This window comes from Cyprinodon tularosa, unplaced genomic scaffold (assembly GCF_016077235.1).
Source record: "Cyprinodon tularosa strain WSP-4 unplaced genomic scaffold, ASM1607723v1 ctg58, whole genome shotgun sequence".
NCBI lineage: Eukaryota > Metazoa > Chordata > Actinopteri > Cyprinodontiformes > Cyprinodontidae > Cyprinodon > Cyprinodon tularosa.
In genome coordinates, this window is record NW_024039318.1 from 870,628 (window position 1) to 893,285 (window position 22,658).

At 38.1% G+C, this 22,658-nt stretch overlaps 1 protein-coding gene across 1 annotated transcript in view; it reads right to left on the reverse strand.

Moving 5' to 3' along the window:
* Positions 1 to 19,962, reverse strand: part of LOC119797347 (collagen alpha-1(XXVI) chain) — a 34,277-nt gene extending 14,315 nt beyond the window's left edge. Inside the window, exons 1-3 of the mRNA XM_038306394.1 lie at positions 19,516 to 19,962; positions 19,295 to 19,417; positions 16,894 to 16,997 (exon numbers count right to left, since the gene is read on the reverse strand). Coding sequence (XP_038162322.1) covers positions 16,894 to 16,997; positions 19,295 to 19,417; positions 19,516 to 19,682 — 394 coding nt within the window. The 5' untranslated portion in view covers positions 19,683 to 19,962. The remainder of the gene's footprint in view (positions 1 to 16,893; positions 16,998 to 19,294; positions 19,418 to 19,515) is intronic.
* Positions 19,963 to 22,658: the final 2,696 nt, after the last annotated feature.

Consider the following 22,658-nt stretch of genomic DNA (forward strand, 5'->3'; position numbering starts at 1 on the left):
CGCATATAAACTTAATTGACGTGTTCCAGACGAACGCTGAACATGTTTCTAACTTACAGCTACTGTATAGTGGTGTACTAGAAGTGTTTTGGTATGAAACGGGGTTCACAGGAGGAAACTGTCAGTTTTCCTCCAGACTGCATCTCTATCATAGGGTGAGCGAGAAGGTGAATGGGGTGGATCCTCCCTGCGTTCACGACCACGGACAATAAACTTTTAGCAGACATAACGCTGAATCTGCTGCAACTGAAAAACCTCTTTCTTTTTCCTTTTTCTCTTTATTTATACTTTGTTTTTGTTTTTTGGACGGGTGGTAAAGAGCAGTTAGGGTAATACCACGATCAAAGAAAGCTTTTTATGCAGACCAGGGGCCTCCGGGTGCATTGCTGCCCCCTTCAGGACACTGGGTTGTGACATTCCATGATCATTATGCTACCGTGAGTTGTGCTTTAGTTAGGCTGTTGTTTCACATAGGTTTTGGGCTCGTTATAAATACCCTTTGTATACGCACAAAATTCAAAAAATACATAGAAAGTTTAGCGTATGCCAGCGTTTTAGAAGATTCTGGGACGTCAGGCATACGCTGGCTAAATCAGCACGGTATGAAAGGGGCTTAAGATGATGATGATGAATCTAAGGTCTCAATCCTCTCAGATATCTCAGCATAAGTATGGTAAGAAGCCACTCATTTAATTCAGGTGTGTTAAAATAAGGTGCATCTAAAAGCTGCAGGATAGAAGTTCTTGAGGACTGGACTTGAGCATCCCTGATTTAAATAATGTTTAGAGAATTTTTATCTTCATGGGCTTCTAAAGAATAGGTTAATTGCTCATTTTAGCTCTGAAACATACCACCTATTCATCAACAAGTCCCACACAGTATGGATAAAAAAGTTTTAGTTTTATTTAGCAACACTTGCTTGAACAGCTAAACAGTAAAACAATCAGAGTGGTAGCATGTAGCACATGAAAATATAAGGGGGAAGATTAAACATAAATAAACACATTTCAATTCTGTACACTGATTTTGACTGCAGGTAAAGTGATAAATGAAAGAAAATATTTCGTGTTTTTTTGTTTTATTAAGCTTTACGTAAAGAAACAAGGGTATGGTTTTTATTATCTTAGAAAATAAAAAACTCACTCACACACTATGATGTTATTATTTTTTGATATTTAATAGAATTTGTAAGCAACGCTAAGAGACTATGTTAACAGAACATGTTTCGCGTGTTTATTTCTGTTTCTATATATGTATTTATTCCAATGACACCTTGAATAAATGTATTTATTTATGCATATTAATATAACACATACCCAGCACAAACTTTTCTATATCTTCTTACTGTTTTCTACTTATGGACATTTTTCATTACAAAATCCAGGTTACCTGCTGCTAAACCATGGATACACTTTTCTTGCTATATGCAGCCTTTTGACCTTTAGGCTGTAAAACCTTTTCAAAACAGGCCCAATCGCCTTCAATTTAACCACACATTTCTTTCAAACCTCACCATCCTCTGGTTTTAGGCTTAGAACAAGTGTGGAATGTCAGCTGTCAGTTGCACAGATGGGCCCCACCCACACTGTGGCCACTGCAGGAACAACCAGAAGGCGTAACAACTGGTGCTCATAAATAACTAAAAGCAACAACAAAAATGACCCAAACAGCTCAGTCTCAGACCACTGCCAGCAGCACGCTACGGCCAGTTTCTGAGGTTTCTGCTCCACTATAATAAAACAAGGTGAGCATCTAAAATCACATACAGAGGCATACAAAAGTATGTATCACCCTTTAGGACTATTGCAATATTAAATGCACAAACTTCAGCATCTTTTAATTGGGAGTTAATGCTTGGCTTTCATTAGCAGTCGGCCTTGTTTACTCTGATGCTCATAAAATAAATCCAGGTCAACCGATTCGGGACTCAACTTATTTGCAAATATAGATAAAGAAAATCATCATGAGGACCAAGGAATGTAGCAGACAAGTCAGATATAAAGTTATGCAAAGGTTTAAATCAGGGTTAATTTCTAAAACAATACACCGGGCACTCAGCATCTCCCATAGCTCTGTTCTAGAAGGGATAGAGAATAACAGTCCAAACCTACGTAGATATAGTGGTCCATCTAAACTGACAGGCCTTGCAGCAACAGCATTAATCAGCTAACCAGGTGAAGCCCTGTGGTATCTTTGGAGGAGCTGCAGGGATCCACAGCTCAGATGGGAGAATCTAAAAAAACCCACTGTCAGTTGTGCAGAGAAATCAGGGTTTTACGGAAAAAATTGACAAATCTGAAAGTCTGTTCTAAGAAAAAAAACCTTTCCACAAGAAGAGAAGAGGATGCAGAAAACATATGATGATCTTCAGATCAGGCATCACCCTTTTTCTCTTTGAATAAAAGTGCGCTGTTGAAATGCTCTTTTTTTTATAGTGTAAATGTGTGGCCCAAGGTAGCATTTCTGAATTCAAAGCCTATATAACCAGCGCATTTTGCTCCTCATCATGAAAACAGCCCCTGAAGGGGACAGGGGGAGACAGGTGTGTGAAGCACATCGACATTTCTTTTTTTCTGCCCTCGTCTGACCAGCCAGACTGACTTATAACATGTGGATTCATTGCACAGCTTGTTTGTCTGGGAAGGTTCAGACTCTCTCGTCAAATACTGACTGGACCAATCACATGCAGAAGGTGTATTACCCATAATGCAACAGTGCTTTTCTGTAACCCTAACATTTAAGATTGCAGCTGCTACGAGGTAATTTTTATTAATGATGTCCTTTATTACGTGAAAAATGAGTTGTGCATATCTTTAACATTTCCACAGCTGATTTTAAAAGCTTTTCTTTATAAGTAAGATGTTTTTGCGTCAAATCTGTAGTTATCTCTTGACTGTAACCTGTTTTCACTGGCTCTATTAGTCCCGTCTTTGAAGTCAGGCTCTACCAGCTCCTTTGCAGACCGATACGACCAACAAGTCTATTTTTACACAGTTCCTGGAACTTTTCTTTTCCTTCAAGTTTGTTTACGTGTTTGTAAATTTATATTTGTTATGCATTTTATAGACACTAATTTGGCATTGTTATGCTCTGTTCTGTTGTTGCTAATTTGATTGTTGGAGAAAAGGACCTGTTGTGTGGAACAGGAATAAATACACAATGTTCAAGCTGTGCCTGTAATGAATCTCACACTGCTAAGAGGGCACATGTGGCACACAATGTGCCTTATTTTTCCTTAAGCAGTCTCCCCCAAAAAATGTATTGTTGTCAGAGTTGAGGATGGAGGTAAATACAGAAAATGTTTCAATAAACTGATTTACTAAAGATAAAAACACTTTATAAATTAAAAACAGAATAATGTTTTCAGGTTTTTTGCAAGAAGAATGATTTTCTTCTTGCAGTAAATAAAAGCACAAATTAGAAAATTTGAATATCACCTATATTTTCCCTTTTAAACACCTGAATAAGTTCTAAAGGGGAAATATGGTAATAGGAGAACTATGCTTACATCTATCAGAAATATATTCAGGTTTTAAAGTTGAACAGCTTTTAAACCTTGCAGCCTTTTGCAGAGAAGCACAGGCAAGCTTATTTCAGTCTTCTGATGCGTGAAGCTGGCAGAGGCATCCTCCAAAAGCCATGCAGCTGTAATGGCACCAAAAAAAGGCTCTACAAACTTGGCTCTATGAGGATAAAAACTAACTCAAACCTCATTTTAAGCTATTCACAGTGAAAACAAACGACAATGAAAAAAACAACATTCAATTCTACTGTAGAATTACACACTACTGTGTTGGAGTATCACATAAACTACATAAAGTTTGTGGTTTTACTGAAGAAAATATGAAAAACTTCAGAGGGCATGGATGTGTATATCAGGACTAGAGAGGATGTGGTATTTTGACGTTTTCTGTCAGCTTGTTTAATCTCATCCAAGGGGGGAGCCACAATAAAACAGTTTAATCTGAAACACATTTCTTTCCAGACTTCTCAAACTAAATACTGAGGAACATCTGACGTTAAATTACCCCACATGATTTGTTTGTTGTGACTGAGAGAACTGAGGTTTCTGCTGTGACTAAGAGGACTTTTGACAAGAACACATTAGCAGCACTGCGGCCCAACAACTTGAGGACCGATAAGATGATACTCGTACATCTTCTTCACTGCTGTTCATCATCAACCCAGAGGAAGTCTCCACCCTCAGACACTGTCAGTGTAATAAAGCCTCAATCTGTGACTCATTGTAAAACTTACTCTGTGATGATGTGTCGACATTCAGTCTGGAGCCAAACTACAGTGGTGCTGGCTGCACATTATATGATAAATTGTTGGCTGTAGACTCAAATTTCATATTCAGCATTTCTACATTTGAGATTTTAAATGATTAAGATTTCAGTTTTTGGCATTTATGCTTAAACCATCAGGCTGAGTTTGTGATTTTGTGTGCAGATCTGCATAAAAGAAACATAAAAGACATAAAAGATGTACCCTGGTTCAAACTTATAAAGTGTAATAATGAAGATGGTAAAAGTGCAGCAGCTAATTTTGAAAAGCTTGTCCCATTAGATTATATTAAATCTGATTTTATCCAGGGAGCTTATTTCAGCTGCTTTGCATGGTTCATATAAAAAAAGAAAATCCCTTTTTGTTGAACTAGCCCCCATGCAATCTAAAAGTTTATGAACCCTTGCTGTTTCATACTGCTATCATCTTTTTTTTTTTCATGATAATCTTGAAAAAAGTCTGTATTCTTGGGTTTAAGACAAGTTATCAAGTTATATTAGCAACCTGGTGACAGAGCTGCTAAACATGAAGATAAGCCACTCACAAGATTCAGTCCCATAATGGAAAGAAAGGAACAAGAACTTTTTTTTTTTATCATATCTGTTTGAAATTAAATGAGACTAGGCTTCAGGCCAAAGTCTGAATGCTGCAGGATTGTTGCTCTGCACAAACAAAGCCTCTTGCTCCAGCTTCACTGAGGTTGAACCCTTTAAGGGAAGTTTTTCAAAGGTTCTAGGATGTTCTGGAACAAAAAGTCCAAAGAAATTTCAACTCTACTTGAGGAAACGGGCAGATCGTTTTACATATACTGACTCCAGCTCAGAAACCATAACACCACATTTCTGAGAGAAGTCCTCAAAGAACAAAGAACATCTTTGAAGGAACATCTCTTGCATTGTGGAATTTAATACAGGAGGAATAAACATGGGATTAGAGGAGTCACAATACAACTGTTTTATGTCCGATACGATGCCAATATTGCAACTTTGAGTACTGACCGATATCGACCCGATACGATGTTAGCATGAATCATACGTCCTTTTATACTTCTTTTGTAAAAATTGGTCAGAACAACTGACTAATTTCTTATTTCTGCAGGATCCAATTTCTTATTTATGTAAGCCTTAAACAAAAGCGGATAGAAGTGTTTCTATGAGCTTTCTAATATCAGGGATTTTAGAGGTAGGCCAATATATTTCAATATTAATTTTTTGGCTGATATTGGACAAATTTCCGATATCAATATCGGATCAGGACAACCCTACATGGGACACAAAACGTTTTCTTCTTTCACATGAAAAATTTAATCAGGATACTCTTATTGGATTCTTCTCTAAGTAGCAACGGAAGTTCCGACTGGGGATGATTAATGAGTGGCTGAATGGAAGGGTGTACAATGACTTCAAGTCCTACAGAAGCATTAAGCACAGTGAGGTGTTGACACGCTGCATCCATCTGGTTAAAATCCAGCTGCAAATACTTTATAATTTCCTTTAATCTGAGGACTCTGATCAATAGTGCGTGGCATAAAGTAGGAATTTATGGCTATCAAAAGCTTCCTAATAGGCTGGAGATGCTGAGGACATTAAACCACATAACTGTGGAGTATAAGATAAAGAGATCCTGATCAACCACAGCAAGTGTGTGGATGTCCAGCAAAGAAATGCAAAGCCAACAGCGACCATCACACCTTCCATTATTTTTCAGTCAGTACTTCTTTATAACAAGACAGCTACTTCCATCACAGAGTCTTTGAAACTATAAATTATCTCTAATTAAAGCCTCTAAGCTTTATTAGGTAATTTTTTTTTCATATATTCTGTTCGCTTTAAAGGATAGGATTCTAAGACCTAAATGAAGGCAACTTTCATGTAAACACATAAAGCCATTTAGATGATCAAAGCCTTCCCTTAAGTGTAAAAACAAGCTATAATCAAAACTATTCTTCACCTCCAATGTTACCACCCTCCATCTTTTTTTAAACTAGGGCCACAAATTAGCCATCTGCTTATTTTTATGCCATAAAGACACACTGCAGGAAAACACCAGAGGTAATCCACAATTGATGTGTAGCAGAGCAGAACAACAGTGTACACTTTGTAGAAAAGGAGTTTAGCTTTCTAAAGTTGGAATCCAATGATGTTTGGGTGGAAAACCAAACTTCCGCTCTGCTTGAGCTGTTTAGAACAACACCGCAACTATAGAGTCTGTTTGGATCCATAATTACACCACTGGAACATGAGAGAGGGCAATTTTTCTTGGATGCACAGAGCTCATGGGAACGAATCACAATTATGTTGTCTTTAGAGGGAAACCAAATAAACCAAAGAAAACAGAAAGCTGGTATGCTCTAATGGGATTCAAGTACTTGGATATCTTTGCTGTTTTTCTAAATATTCACAAGTTACATCTTGTCTTGTCTTATACCCAGAGCTGCAAGTGGTGCAGACACTTTTTTGTAGAAATTCATGACTTTGCAGGTTCAACAAACAAAGGAAAGTATGAAAAATTCAAACAAATGACAACTGAGAGAGAGAAGACCAAGCTGGGTCAAAACCTATCATTGCAAAACAGCGTTGAGATAAGCGTTATTTAAACATAGATCAGAGACAGGGAATATCTGGCATCTCAAAACTGCAAAACAATCCAGATTAAGGACTCATCCCACCATTAACCGTGATTTACAGGACAAGACAGCACAGGGGGATTTTGGAACACGTTCGAGTCCAAGTGTAGATATGGTCTGCTGAGACAGATACATTTTCTACATCAGTCCTGGAGGGAGATCAAAAATGTTCCTCCTCTTCCCCCTTTTTGCATTTTCGCAAACCCCCAGACGCATCCTCATCAACATCTTCAACCACTGAACAACCATGACGCACACAGCTAGGGACAGCCATTTCAAATCCCACAAAAACATTCCCTCTGCTTAAATGTGTGAGTCGTATAAATGATGATGTAGTGAAACATCTTCCCTGATCATCCTAACAACTGCCGACAACATCTCAATGAATACTTGTGTCCACAAACCTTCCAGAGCTAGCCAAGCCCAAGACAGCCTCTTGTGCGTCTGGCTTGGCCAACAAGCTATTGCAGGCATGAAGAACAGCTGGCACAAAGCGTATACACACATATATATGCACAGATCAACACACACATTTGTTCAGCCACAGAATCTCTTTCGCTAAATCGTACACCCTTTTGAGGGTGGCTAAAGGAGGAGGAGGGAAGGAGGGTTTTATTTTTAAAAACCAAGATGTCTTATTTTGCGTAGAAGGCTATTTAGCGACTTTTACCACAATGAAAGTTGCCAGCCCACAGATCTTTCTATAAACTAAGTATGATCCACCAAAGCGTAGTTTATGACAGTTGTCAAACTAATGATTCTCCTCCCATGTGCAGGGATCATTGTTCCTGTTTTCACTTTCTCTCCTATTGTGCATTTTTGTGTTTTTTGCAACCACTGCTTATTAATTCTTCTCCTTGGAAGACAGTTTGGGGGTAGAGATGCAAACATCTCATTGTCACATTTCAGCTGACTTTAAATAATGGTCACTAGTGCCAAAAACAGAATGTCTCATGGACAAAATGGTAGCCCTTTTTTGATATATGAAAATACCAATTTGGTTACAGAAATAACTTGAATCTGACAAAAGTGATAGCAAATTAAAATTCTATTAAAATGAACTAATGAAAGCCAGACATTGCTTTTAAACCATGCTTCAACAGAATGAATTAAAAAAATAAACTCCTGAAACAGGCCACTACAAAAATGATTACACCCCTAGGATAGATTGAAAATATCATAACCAAAGGTACAATTAAAACAAAGTGTGTCCATTAATCACTATCACAGGTGTCCACAATCTTGTAATCAGTCAGTGTTGCTATATTTTATAGGGTTACAGGTGGTCACTGGGCTATTTGGTGACATGGAGTGTACCACACTCAACATGGACCAGAGGAAGCGAAGGAAAGCATTGTCTCACAAGATTACAAATAAAAATATAGACAAGAATGTTCAAGGTAAAGACTATAAGACGATCTACAAGCAGCTTGACGTTCGTGCGACTACAGTTTCACCTATCAGATCTATGGGACTGTAGTCAACCTCCCTGGATGTGGCAGGGAAATTCCTGAATAATATGAATGGTAACTAAAAAGCCCAGAACAACATCTTAAGAGATTAAAGGTGAACTTCAAGCTTAAGGAACAGCAGTGTCAGATCGCACCATCTGTTTTAGTTTGAGCAAAAGTGCAGATGATGAGAGACAACCAAGAAGAACATTAATAAAAAAAAAAATCATAAAAAGCCAGACTTGAATTTGCCAAACAACGTGTTGACAAGCAACAAAGTTTCTCAGAGAATGCACTATGGACAGAGGACATAAAAAATAAACTTTTTGCCAAGGCACGTCAACTCTTTGTTCACAGTCAGAAAAATGAAGCATATTAAGCAAAGAACACTCACTGTAAAACATTGAGGAGGCTATGTTATGTTCTGGGGCTGCTTTCCTTCACCTGACTCAGGGTGTCATCATTCTTTTTAGGGTGCAATGAAATCTCAACACCATCAAGGGGTTCTAAAGTGAAAAAGTGCTGCCCATTGTCAGAGAGCATGGTCTCAGTCGCAGGTTATAGGTCTGCAACATGATAATGACCCAATACACTCAGCTGAAAACAGCCAAGATGGCTAAGAAGAAAACATTAAACTATTCCAAAGTTGCCTTCTATGAGACCTGACCATAGTCCTATTGAACATCTTCGGAAGGAGCTGTCTGGAAGAGGGCCCCTTCAAACCTGAAACAACTGGAGCATTTTGCGCATGAGGAGTGGACCAAAATAACTGCCGAGAGAATTAGATGGCTCATTGACAATTCCAGGAATCGTTTGATTGCAGTGATTGCTTTTAAAAAGTTGTGCAACAACACACTAAGTTAAGGGTACCATAATCTTTTTTCAGGCCTGTTTCATTAGTTTATTTTTAAAAACTCCTTCTACCAAAGCATTGTAAAAAAAATCATGCCTGGCTTTTATTTGCTCATTTTAATGGAATTAAATTTTACTATTACTTTTCTCAGATTCAAGTTATTTTCATGATCATTGAGATTTTCATTTCATAAGATGAGGAGTAGCAATGTGTGTATTCAAGCATTGAGAGTTGTTTGACTGAAAAGCTCTTTGTTTTCTTTTCCATAATAAGCACTCCTGACTCAGTGATTCTATCTTTGTTTCTATTCTAGACAAAGTCCGGGATGGAGATACTGTCGGAATTACTTGCGAAGGTTATCCAAGAAATATTTCAGCCTAAAGGTAACCTCTGGGAGCAGGTTTCATATATTGTGAATTTTGTTGCCTCTCGACCAGACCCCCTATCCTACCAGTATGCTAGTTTCGTACACCTGGCTTTATCTGAACGGGGAATAGTCAACTGAATTTGACTGTATTGTATTGTAAAATGTGAACTGACCTGTATGTAAATATACCAGGATTTGACATTGCATTGGATGATATTGAAATAATGTGTAATTTTGCTTGAGAACTGCGTTACACAAAAGAGCAGAAACCTTCAGCCTAGGTCTGAGAAGAGCAAATGGGTCAAATGTGTAAAAGGGTGAAGCGGGTTGGGATAAAATATGAAAGAGGTACAGTATAGTTATCCATTCTGCCTCATTCCTAACTTCATCTATCACCCTTACGCTCAACTTACATTGCTCATCTCTAACTTTTTATATCTACAGCACTTTCATCCATGCTTCCATCATTCTCCCTTATCTTCATCATCACTATCTCGCTTGTGTTTCTGCAGCTTAGGCAGCACCCAGTGAGTCATAATCTGACTATAGCAACCAATGTCCTAATAGAGCCCCTTTTCTGAGTGTAAAACTGTCTTTAAAGGATTTCTTCCTTCAAAAATTCCTTCATTCTCTTAAATAAATATTTAAGCTGATATAACTTTTGCATGCTTTTGCTCAAAAAATGTTTTTTCAATGGCCAAAATGTTACCATATATGGGTCAACTATTTACACACAAACAACCACCTAGAAATCTCTATTTGTTTTTGGACCTATAAGTATGTTTTCCTCTGGCTTATTGAACTTGATAAACAGAAGTGTGCATCTGCAGAGAGACATAGTGACATCTTAAAGGAAAGTTATTACCAAGAGACAGCAAACCACAGATAAGATGAAGAAAGAAGTTAAACAGGCCAGAACAAGCATGGATAGAGCTTCATCCATCAGGCAGATCAGACCAGGAGAGGGAGCAGCTGAGATATCCCTCAACACTATGCAGGTCAAAGGACACCCTCTGACCCGTACTGGAGTACAACCAGGGATGTAACAAAGACATAAGTCAAATCTCTGCACTGCAGGTTGGGGTCTGGAGAAGCACATGTGGGACTTGGTTCTGTTTTATCACTTTGCTCCAAGGAGAAGGAGATCTAAGGGACGCAGGAAGCCAGATAAGTGGAAAGCAGCAAGGAGTGTGGAAGATAAAGGAGCATGGCAGTGGCAAAGAAAACCAGGGCCAAATGAGCGGGACGAGAGCGGAAGAGGAATAGAAAGAACTCAAAGTTGCATTTGAACATAACAAAGATGGCATTGGAGATAATTCATTCAGCATATTTCCCTCTGACCCATCTGAAGATGAGGAAACAACGAGAAGCTTCCCAGCTGCTGACTCATCAAGTTAAAGCATCTGCAGTCTTAAACTTTCAGCCACATTTTGCTAAAAAAAATTGCTTAAGCATGCAGTATTAAGCTTGCTAATAACTTTCCTGAATATTCCTGAAATGAAAAGTCTCTACTCTCATCAAGGGAGGTCCTGGCTCAGAGTCCTTTAACATCATGCTCCCCCAGGAGGAGCACGCAAATACCCACAAGTTAATATGATCGTATGTGCAGATAGGTGCAACAGGGACGTGGCAGGGAGGTGGAGGAGGGCGAGTAAATTACAAACACATTTCCCTTTAAATGTACTCCATGCCGTCATGTGTTAGCACAGCTACGCTGAGAGCTGGGAGCCGAGGGCCGGATAGATGCCCTGTGCACAAACACAGCCTGTCAAGAGCAGTAATGGGCCGGGTTGTTCAGAAAATACTCAGCTTCCATTAGCAGACCACAAGAAATCAGACTATGGGACCTGCTTTACCTCTGGGTTTGACAAGAAGCATCAGCATTTTTCAGGCCTTTTTCTTAGCACAGAGGACTCGTAAAGCAGACGGAAATCATGAAAAGCATTTAATGCCTGAGTAATCGACCAGCTGGATTCACCACAACATTACAGTATCGTCTGATTTATACAGTTCTTAGAACACGACATGACAAACACCTGATTATTAGCTGTTATTTATTTTCCTAATTATTTTAGGACCACAAAAGAAAGAAAATCGCCTCATTTGTTCACAAAAGTATTACATTTATGTTGTTGTTTTTTTCCAAGCAACAGTTCAGGAAAATCACAGAATCACAAAATTGTTAAGCAGACACACATTAATTCCTATAAATTTCTTTGAAGAAAATCAGTGACAATGTTTAAACATTGTCTCCTCTGCTCCACTATGTCTACTTTTAAAACTAGTCTTAAAAGCTTCCTTTTTAATAAAGCTTATAGTTAGAGTTGCTCGGGTTATCCTGAGTTTCTTTATAGTTATGCTGCTATAGGCTAAGGCTGCTTGAGGACATAGGGACCAATTATATAATTCTGCTTCTTTCTATCTGTCTGTAAAATTGGATTGTCTCTGTAAGATGCCTTGTGATTATTTGTGTTATGAACTAGCACTGTATGTATGTATATTCCTATGTACCCCTGGGCAAGAGACAATGTTTTTACAGATCTACATATCGGTTTATGAATATGTGCACATTGGTGAGAACAATAGGTGAGTGTGGCTTTTCTTTATAGCACTTTTAGTGCTCAGTCTGACCAGAAAAGCACTGCAAAAATATTGTCCATTTTCATTAAATGGGAATGTATGACTAATCCCCAGCCAGTGACCAATGGCTAGACAGAACTGGAATTGTGCCCAATGGCTGTTTAAAATAGGGTCTAAGGCGGAAACAGAAAATTAGCTGGTGTTTAAATAGCTCAGAAGTTATCCATAGAGATCAATACTCTGATCCTAAGTAATCCAAAAATGTTACTGCTATTTCCACATTAATATCTAGTCCAGGATTTGATGCATCAGTGCAAAGCTGCAAAGTCTGTTCATATTTTACATGTGATGTAAATTATGAAGAAAAAAAAAAAGACTTAGTACTGTTTATCAATAACACAATAAACTCAGAGTATATTTACTTATTATATTTACTTTTAACTACATTTAGGGAGACTCGATTATCTTTAATCATGCTGTTGTATATTTGCTGCTCTGTTTAGGATTGCTATTAAATTTAGAGACACTTTTACCATTTTTGTCAAAAAAAGCCATTAAAATTTTGTTCCACAATAGTTTGGTACACAGAGAAGATCAGTGTAAAATCAAAGGCTGTTAAGAATAATATATATATTTTTGATAGAACACTATTATTAAAAACACATATATTGATGTAGAATGAGGGGCAGAAGTAGATGGGGGGCCAGGGGTGGCCACCCTTAACCAATCATTGGATACACCTGTGGCCACCTCTACTGACTGTACTCTTAAGTGCAATGTTTTAACCAATTCTGCATTTTCATATTATGTATTAACAATAAACTAACAACAAAACACAATGAATAATTACTCATATCAATATACTTACGTTGAAGATGATAAATACAGAATTGATACTCTATTCAGAACTAGATTTTGTGTTAAATGGGATAAAGAGATAGAAATATGTGTATCTACAAGTCATCTAGGAGTCTTCAATGTAAACAGAGATAAATATCAACTAAATCCATTTAATGTGTGTATTAGTATGTTTAAATATTAATATTATGCAAAGCAATTATTGAAAAAAAAAAGTATAGACATTCTTTTTTTTTTTTTTAGAAATGTAGGAAGAAATGACAATGGATAAGATGTTCACCCAAGAACTCAAAGCTGTAATAAGATTGTCTACTATGCCTTTAATTGAGAAAAAAACAGATGTGTAAATGTGTGTGTATTTTTATGAGTGAGGGATTTAGGAAAGTCTACTGTATTTGGAAAACACAGATGTTGTGCACAGTTATTTTCCTGCTAGAACAGTGAGAATTGACCCTGAGGTTCTGGCGCCTATCCATGTTCGGCCACCCCTCAGTGCATATTGGTTCCTGCCTGACCACCCCAATAAAATATTGCTGGCTACGCCTCTGTGTAGAATATGCTTTGTTTTATGTAAGCATGACTTTAAATGAAAAATAATGTAAGAACTTGATTCATTAGCTGGTAACTTATATCCCCTAGGATAAAAAAGTCTATAAAGTAATAGTCGACATTCTTTCTTTTTACCATGTCTGTAAGCATGTGCAGAGGTGAGAGAAACAATTTTACCTAAAAAAGGCCTAAACTTTGTCTGTTTTGTCTTTACATTTCAGTCAGGTGGGGGGCTAGAGGGGCCTCTGAAGTTTAGCCAGAACCCCCATCAAACTAAAACCAGAGATGATGTCATCCTCATTGGTTAAGGCTGTCCTGATAAAACCACTGGCTCGATGCCCCATTACAGCAAATTTCAGCTGCATGTTCAGTCTTGGCCGCGCTGCATATAGACCCAAACATGAATGCAAAAACACACATACAGGGCTCTGTTGTTAGTCAGAGGAATCGTCTAACAGTTTGGGAAATTTGCTCATGTGTTTTTTTGCCAACAGTCATATGAGAAGATGGATCACATGTTTGGTATCTGACTGTTAAACAGAGAGTTATAACAAGAAGATTGATAACTTAGCTTAGCACACAAGCTAAGTGACATTTTTGTGTTGAAATTTGATATAATCCATCATGAAAGTGCATGAACCCCCCCAATATCCCTACATCGCATAAATACATTATCCTTGGTTATTTATATGCTGGGAAAGGTGATCCAAAGCCTGTCTGTTTTGTGAAAAATATGCGAACTGCTAAGATTAGCAGATGATTTAAAGGTAAAACAGTGTCATATATTATTAGTCACTAAAATCTCAATCTGCTGTGAGTGGGCCTGCTGTTTCGTTTCAAGATAAGAGACATATCCGAGCTTTAATGCATGATCATGGAAGTGCATTGTGGCAAGAACAAATTAGTTCTCAAAGGAGCTCAGAAAAATACGTTTTCCATGCTCATCAGGCTTTAAAATGTTATGATTAGTTGGACAGACTGGGTAAAACTGAGTGAAATGTGAGAACAACGTCAGCCCCCCAGGGGACAGTTGACTAAGAAAGATCACCCAAAGAGTAGGATATGTAATATAACATGAAATCCCAAAGCAACCTGATGTAACCTAGAGGGGAGGTTCCCACAGTTTTTGACCTCTGACCCACGAAATTACCCTGTCAGGGAGTACTGACCCCAGCTATCACTGGTTAAAGTACGCAAACATTACTAACGAGCCAATTAAAGCAAATCAAGGCAGCGTAGAAAAACTCACATGACATTATTCCTTTTATAAAACTCATTACTAATCCTTTTCTTTTTCATAAAACACTGTTATAAGGAGCTATTGTAAATAATCCTTAGTGTTGAAGATCATTTAAAGACCCCGTATAAAGCTAAGGTCATCACCAACAGATGAATCGCACCTTCAGCCATCAGTGATTATCTTCATAAGTTCTTGGACCAGTTACAGGTGTCAAGGTATTTAAAGTTAGCACTGTTCCAAACCCGTTACTGCACACTGCCTGACAGCTGACTTTTCCCACCTTTTAACACTACAATCTTTTAACTACAATCAGCATGAAAGTGCGACCTAATTTGAATAAAAGCTACTAGCAAATTTTACTTTTAGTACTGAAAAGCTATGCTATTTTATACTAAGATTACGATACCCTAAAAATCTAATTTTAACCAATGCTTCTAATTCAAAAAAGAGAAAACATAAATAACCTAGAAGATTCTCACCTAAGCTCAGCTACAGCCGGCTGCAGTGTAAACATGGCTAATAGGGTAATTAACTGGACTGACCACTTGTATTAATCTATTGGTGTGGTCCTAATAAAACAGTGCTACATGTATGCGAACAGCAGGGTCCAGATTCCAGCTTTGAGACCCGCAGATCAAACACCTGAGCATCAACAAGTCATCTTTAGTTCCCATGTGCTACAAAGTGTCTGTAAAGATGTGTGTTGCTCATTAATCTCAGTGGGGCGCACTTGTGTAGTTTACAACAGCTAAACCTTGAAAGACATAAACACTTAACATTTCTCTTTACTCCAGTGTTAAGTCTGCACTAACCTTTTCCTCCACAGCGTCCTCTTTTCCTGTGGTCTCACCCTGACGTTTTGACCTCTGCCAGCTCTGCCTCCACCCCTCAGAGCGAAGCAGACTGTCAGTGACATCAGCTTTAATCTTTTAACTTCTCCAACCACATCTCTCCATATGGAGACCATTACCGCTCTGCAGCCGTCAGAGACTGCAAACACGTTTCAGCTAACTTTAACCAAACAGCTGATTACTTCTTCACACTCCCGCAAACTTGTGGTCTTGAGGGATTTTTTGAATATGGCCATGTGTTTGATTTTATTTCGAATAACATTTAGAGGTGAGAAATAATGGTTTCCAAAGATTTTGTAATAATCGCAACTTTTCTGTAATTGGTTTCAAAATGGGCTTTTTGTGGTAAATAATTTCCATCCGAAGGCAGCGGGGAATTATTCTGCAAAACAGAACAAGGTGCGGTAATTATGAGCAAGAAGGAGAAGCTGCCTTTTGAGCTAACTGTTGATTTTGGCCAAATTCAAAGTGGCTGGTGGTTTTCAATGAAATTTGAATTTATTGTACAGCCCCACCAAGCTGATGTCTGTACCTTACCATTTTTAAGAGAAAGTGTTCATGTAAGTGTGCATTGTGAATTACTCCAGCCAGTGTAGACTTTTTACAAGCCTCTGTGATATTTAAAACACATTATATAGATCTCCTGCCACAGTTTCGGCTCTTTTTCCCCATGCTGACCGTTGTGGCTTGAACTGTTTTGGGTCTTTTTCTTGAGCCCAACGTCTGCGGTCTGTGGCATCCAAGACCAGGGCGCTCCACTGCCGAGAAACCATCCACTTTACAAGCTGCCCCAGTTTTATTCTTCATTCATATAGCTTTAATGGCCATGGCGATATTTAGGAAGCATACTGACGTGCTGCTGTGAAAGGCTAAAATGTGTTTATGTGCACATATAACGACAGGAAGGCCTGAAAAGAGAAACACTGTGGTTCTAACTTTTCTACCAGAGGAAAGGATTCCTTTAAATTGCAGTTTTTCTGTAGTCCATGTTACTAAAAGTAATCAAACCCAGACTTCGACCCCACTTTTAAGATGCCGACTGGTTCAGAGTACAGTGGTGTGATTAGCGAGCTAACCAGATACACACCACCTCACATGAAAAGGGCACTGATGTGGGTAGCTGCTAAAAGCACACAGATGTGTTCAGATAAAACATGGGGTCCTTGACATAATTAGTCTGCGATAACTCAGTTCCCAAAGACCGACTTTTAGAGGAGGAAAAGAAACTTACCTTCACGACACTCCAGTCCCACAAAACCAGGGCAGCACCTCCACTCCAGTGCTGTGATCTGCTTGTACATAATCTTAAACGATGGCTTGATTATGGTTCTGTAGCTGCATAACATGAAAGAAAAGCCACAAATTGAGCAAAAATTATCACAGCAGCCAGTAAGATTAAATAAAAAATTAGAAAACTATGAAAGGAATAAACTTAGATCCAGCCTATACAATAATGTAATATTTGCAGGTATTCAGCAAACTTCGCTCTCTGGAGAATGATAAAGGTTTTTACTGAGGGTTGTAGTCTTTAGAGAACCTTTAGGTAATGTTTTCTCATTATTCTCTGACGGTTGGCTTCAATATTCCTAGAAACTTTTAACCAATTGAATATTCTTTATATGTTTCCTATGTGTTATCCAAAACTTTCCAAATCTATGTCTTAGAAAACAATTCTCGAATGGATATCAGCTTTCTAGCCTTCAAAGAACCTTCCCTAAAGGTTCACTGAAGCACATAGTGTTCACAGTTGTAGATAAGGCTCTTCTCCAGGGAACACTTCCTGTGGTTTCTGGGAATAGAGGTTCTTGATGCTGTCAGGGTAGAGCCTTTAGGGGACTTTTCCTTATTCTGTTTTTTGAGGCTTTAGATTATCTTCAGGTAATGCTTCCTGAAGGTCCTCAGGTTACCTTAGACATTGAGAGTTTACACTTTTGGGAACTAAAAGGAATGTTGTTCATTGCTTCCATTCATCTAATAATGTTCTTTGAAGGTTACCAGTGTTTGAGGCATACAGTTTGCAACTTTTGGAGAGTATTTTCTGGATGTTCTTTGAATGTACAAACTATCTAGAACAGGGATGTCAGACTGGTTCCAGAAAGGGCCATGTGGCTGCAGGTCTTCTTCCCAACCTAGCAATAGCACACCAGACTCCATTCATCTCATCCAGGGAGTGCAATCTGAACGAGATGACTGGATGAGATGACTGGAGTCTGGTGTGCTATTGCTTGGTTGGAAAGAAGACCTGCAGCCACACGGCCCTTTCTGGAATCAGTTTGACATCCCTGATCTAGAAGCAATGTTCACATATGGCTACAGAACCCTCAGGGAACATTTCCTGAAGATTATCTTTGTCCAGAGTTAAAATTTTAGCTTGCTAATCTACAACTCTTACAATGTAATGTTTTAAAATCAATGGGAGAAAACTGTCAGTCCCCTGCAATTTATCTGATGTCTATATCTCACATTATGAATGTTGAAGAACAGTCAAAGAAGGTACCCTAAAGGTTCTAAAACCTTTATCTACAACTTTGATGATGGAACCCTTAGAAAACATTAAGGTATTGTTCCGTTAAGTTTCCCATATTATTGCCTACAGTGTTTAACTCTTTAGCCTTTGGATAAGTTTTTAGGGAACCGTCCTGAAAGGTTCTCTGAATCTATGATAATGTGCTGATTTGGTCAATCAAGAGAAAATCTTCCAGGTTTATGAAGATCTACATTAAGGGATAATTCCCTGAGGTTCCCTGACTAACATCTTTTTTTTTGAAGGATCTACATGTGCGGCACTATAACTGCAATAACTTGTGTAATAACTAATGTGCAATTACTATTTAATACCCTGTGCAATAACCTGCTTATATTTAATACCCTTTGAAATAACCTATTAATATTTTATATCCTGTGCAATAACCTTTTTATTTTAATACTCTGTGCAATAACTATATATATCAATACCTATTTATATAAATACTTATTCAATGTATATACTTTATATAACCCATGCACCTTTTCCTCCTTTTGGAACCTTCTTTGGACTATTGAGCAGATGTGACAAGAGAATTTCTCCACTGTTAGATCAACCAAAGTCTATCTTATCTTATTTCTGTCAAGATGCAACATTTAGAAAATCTTAAAGAAATGCACCATCGTTTTTTCTTAATACGGTATTCTACAAATATTCTGTAACTTCTACAGAGACTTTTGGGAACTTTCCTCGAAAGATATGTTAAAGTTTATTTTGGATGTTGCCAATGCAGACTTTTGAGAACAATCCAGGGATATTTGTTGACCACATCCTACTATTTTTAAGGAAATGCTCCCTAAAGGCTTAGCTAAAATAGTGTGGGGGTGGGGTTAGTTCTAAACCACTTTTGTACATCTTGCTTTTTGGTTGTTGAAAAGCTACAGAATACCAACTATGGGTGGCTTTATAGTAGGGAATTTATAAATAACTTTTAAATAAAACAAGCTGTAAAAAAGTCAACTTTTACACAATGTGAGGACTTTTTAAGCATAAATACTGCCCTGCTTTGGTTAACATGGCATATTTGTTTTCTATTTACAGCAGCACTGAGCATCTCTGCTGATAGATGAGGATTTGTGGGAGGGAATCATGTTGCAGGAAACTCTACCTGATGACTTTGGAGCATGGTCCAGGCCACCGGCAGCCCTGCATCACCCTCTGCACCGTGGTTTCAGTCCCATTGTGCACTTTACAGGTCACTGTCCTGGAAACAGTGTACTGACACCAGTTCCTAAAAAGCAAAGTAAAAAAGAGGCAATCCTTACTGTGAACGGTTGAAAAACAGACAGTAAGGGGATTGCTGCAGCCAGCTCTCCGGGGTGCGCGCACCTATGTGAGGAGCCGGTTCCCGGCGACCCGGTACCGGTGCTCTGCTCGGGATGGATGCGGTGCCGCTGCACGGTGATCCCCGGAAACCGATAAACAAACCCGGTTTCAAGCGATGGATGCAGCAAACCTATCCAGACGCACAGCGCGTAGACGTAACCCACAGCCATATTCTCCCCTTAAAATAATCCCTGACGATGATAATCCCAGAGTTACCGGATTGGTTTTCAAGTTGATCCCGTTCCAGATCCTGCAGAAGAAAACGGGAAACCCTACAAAAGCTGCGCTGAAACCATCAGAAAAAGTTTGCCATCTCCTGCACCGGATGAAAAACAAGCGTACCCCCCTTCAGGAGTCCAGGATGAATGGCACAGAACCTCTTTCTATAGAATATATGGACTCTGTGACGTTTGACATGGTGCTGAGAACAGAGGAGTCAAATATCCACAGAGCGAATAAAAAAAGCGCGCCGGCTGCGGGGCTGGAGACGTGCGTCAAAGCGCATCTGGTCTCCATTGAAAAAAAGAAAGAAAAACTCCCAAGGCTGATGCTTTATCATATTAAAGCAAAACCATAAAGAGTGTTACATTTAGTTTATTTTTGCCTTTATTATTATTGGCATGGACATAGAGCTAGAGCTATAGACATAGAGCTATGGACATAGAGCTAGGGCTATGGAGCACTGGATAAAAACCAGCAGATCATCTTCACAGTTTATCTGAAACAACTTTATGGATATATTAATTAATTCAATTCATTTATATAGCGCCAATTCGCAACACATTTCATCTCAAGGGACTAGCTGAGATCATACAGCCAGATGGGAAACTTCATCTGTCATAACTGAGAAAAATATTGTATCAAACTACTTTTAAAACTGTTTTTCCTAAGATGAGAAGTGATTAGAGGACAAAATTTCATTCTGGCTATAATGGCCTGGGTACTCCACATTCAAGTCAACTGATAAATGTAAATTTGATCAGACTTTATCACATGAAGGGTTAATTGGAGTGATTAGTTATGCATCATTTCTAGGTTTGAAGTAATCACATTTATGTTTGTTCTTTCCTGTAAGAGTTTTACTTCTCGTAAAAATGTATAAAAAGCATATTTCATACCATATTACTATAGATTAGGTTAAAGTTGCAAAATGATGCTTTAGGTAAGTGTCATCTTACTTTATGGTTTGGTTGGCTTCTACTTTTAGTGAATGAAATATACTAATTTCACAATTTGCAATTGAAAAGCTTCAGTTATAAAGGGAAAGGTGTAGATAAGATGTCTTTTTTAACTCTGAAAATAAATGCTTCTGGAGAGATTAAGTTGTGGATAGTGAAGGGCAAGGATCTCATTCTGAGATCATTTCTTCCCTTTTTTTCCTGCTGGATTTGTATTCAAACCTTTTTTTTTTTTTCGTTCGTAAATAAGTTAATCTGCAACCAGCCAGCTTGGGAAAATAATGACAAAACCAATCAGGCAAAACATAATTACAACTTGCATGATAGCATGCTGGTCCCCAATATACCACTGATCTGTCATTGCATGGACTCTATTAGGACCCAGGAGAGGAGCAGTAGTATCTGGCAGTGAGATCATTGCAGGCAGGTGTATGGTAGTTTGGGAACCTCTATGAATCTCAGTCTTTTCTCCCACTGGTGTTCCATCACAACATATCGATCAGATACCTGGGAGTTTTAGAGCAGAAATTTGCAACAAAGCACAGACACTTAGTAGCTCTGCATGCCCTTATTCCATAGGACAGAGGTCTGCAAGCTCCAGCATCTGGCAATAGAAATTTCTTACTGTGGCTCTTAGTAAAACTGGTCAGAAACTATATATGTAACTTAACCATGTATTTTAAGTATGGAGACAATAAAGAAATGTAGTTTTAGCAGTTGTTTTCCAAGTGTTATCATGCAGTGGCTGAAAAGAAAAATTGCCACAGCAGAGCAGCACTGTTGGTACAAGAGAGATTTGCTTTAAATGTTTTTGTAGGGAAGCTCAAATAAGCTTAAATATGGTCAAGTTTAGACACATTTTAGGAGCAATAGTATTATACAAAGGTTTCTGATCCCCAGCAAAGCAAACAATGAGTCCTAATCCTGTTCCTATAGGTAGGTATATAGATAGGCCTACTCATTCACCATACTCGTTAATCAGGGCAATAAATTATATTGGACTTATAGCTCCTATACTAGGTTCTTTAGAAGAATCTATAGGTTCTTCTAAAAACCTTATTTGACTCTGTTGGCATAAGTTATCCTCCATGGTGTGGTATGTTGGAGCTGCAGCTAGTATGCAGCTGAGAGGAAGCACTGGGATAAGCTCATTAGGGAAGCCAGCTTTGTTCTGGGATGCCCCCTGAATCCAGTGCAGGTGGCGAGAGACAGAAGGCAAAAATAACATCACTGTGGGAAAATATTGCTCGCTAAAACAAGTGAAGATGTGGTAAAACCATAAAAGGTTCTTTAGTGACAGGACTTGCATTGTAGCAGAGATTTTGTAATCATTACTGCTCCCAGAAGCTGAAATAGAAAATATATATTTTAGCGCTGCTGCTATTTGTAGTGTTTTTTTTCCCTAATTTCTTGTAAATATTTGTTTATTTCTTATGCATAAGTATAGATGTGCTTGTTGTAATTTGGAATGATCCCGCTGAAAATTTAACCCTACTTTATAAATCTTATTCTTGTTTACTTATTTTATGATTTTACTTTTGTGTGGAATCAACCTGCTTTGATTTGAGTGTCAATTTCTTGCTGGAACACTAAACTTAACTTGAGTGACAATCGGCCAATTCTAATCTATTCTTTTCTTTTCTATTCTATTCTATTCTACTCTATTCTATTCTATTATTTTGCACAGCTCTGATGTTGCTGCTATTTTCAAATATCCATTACTCTAAAAATGACCATAGCTGTATATTGGTTATTTATTCTCCAGGTGCACTGTTTTTATATTGTTAAAATATTCTACAGTACAGTAATTTACTGTTTATCTTTTAAATCTTCACTATTATGTTATTCTTATACATTTTTCTAAGGTCCATATTTGTGTGACCAATTTTTTCTATAATATTTTTGCCACTGTAAACACCAGAATTTCCCCCATTGTGGAACAATAACGGGATTTTTCTATTCTATTCT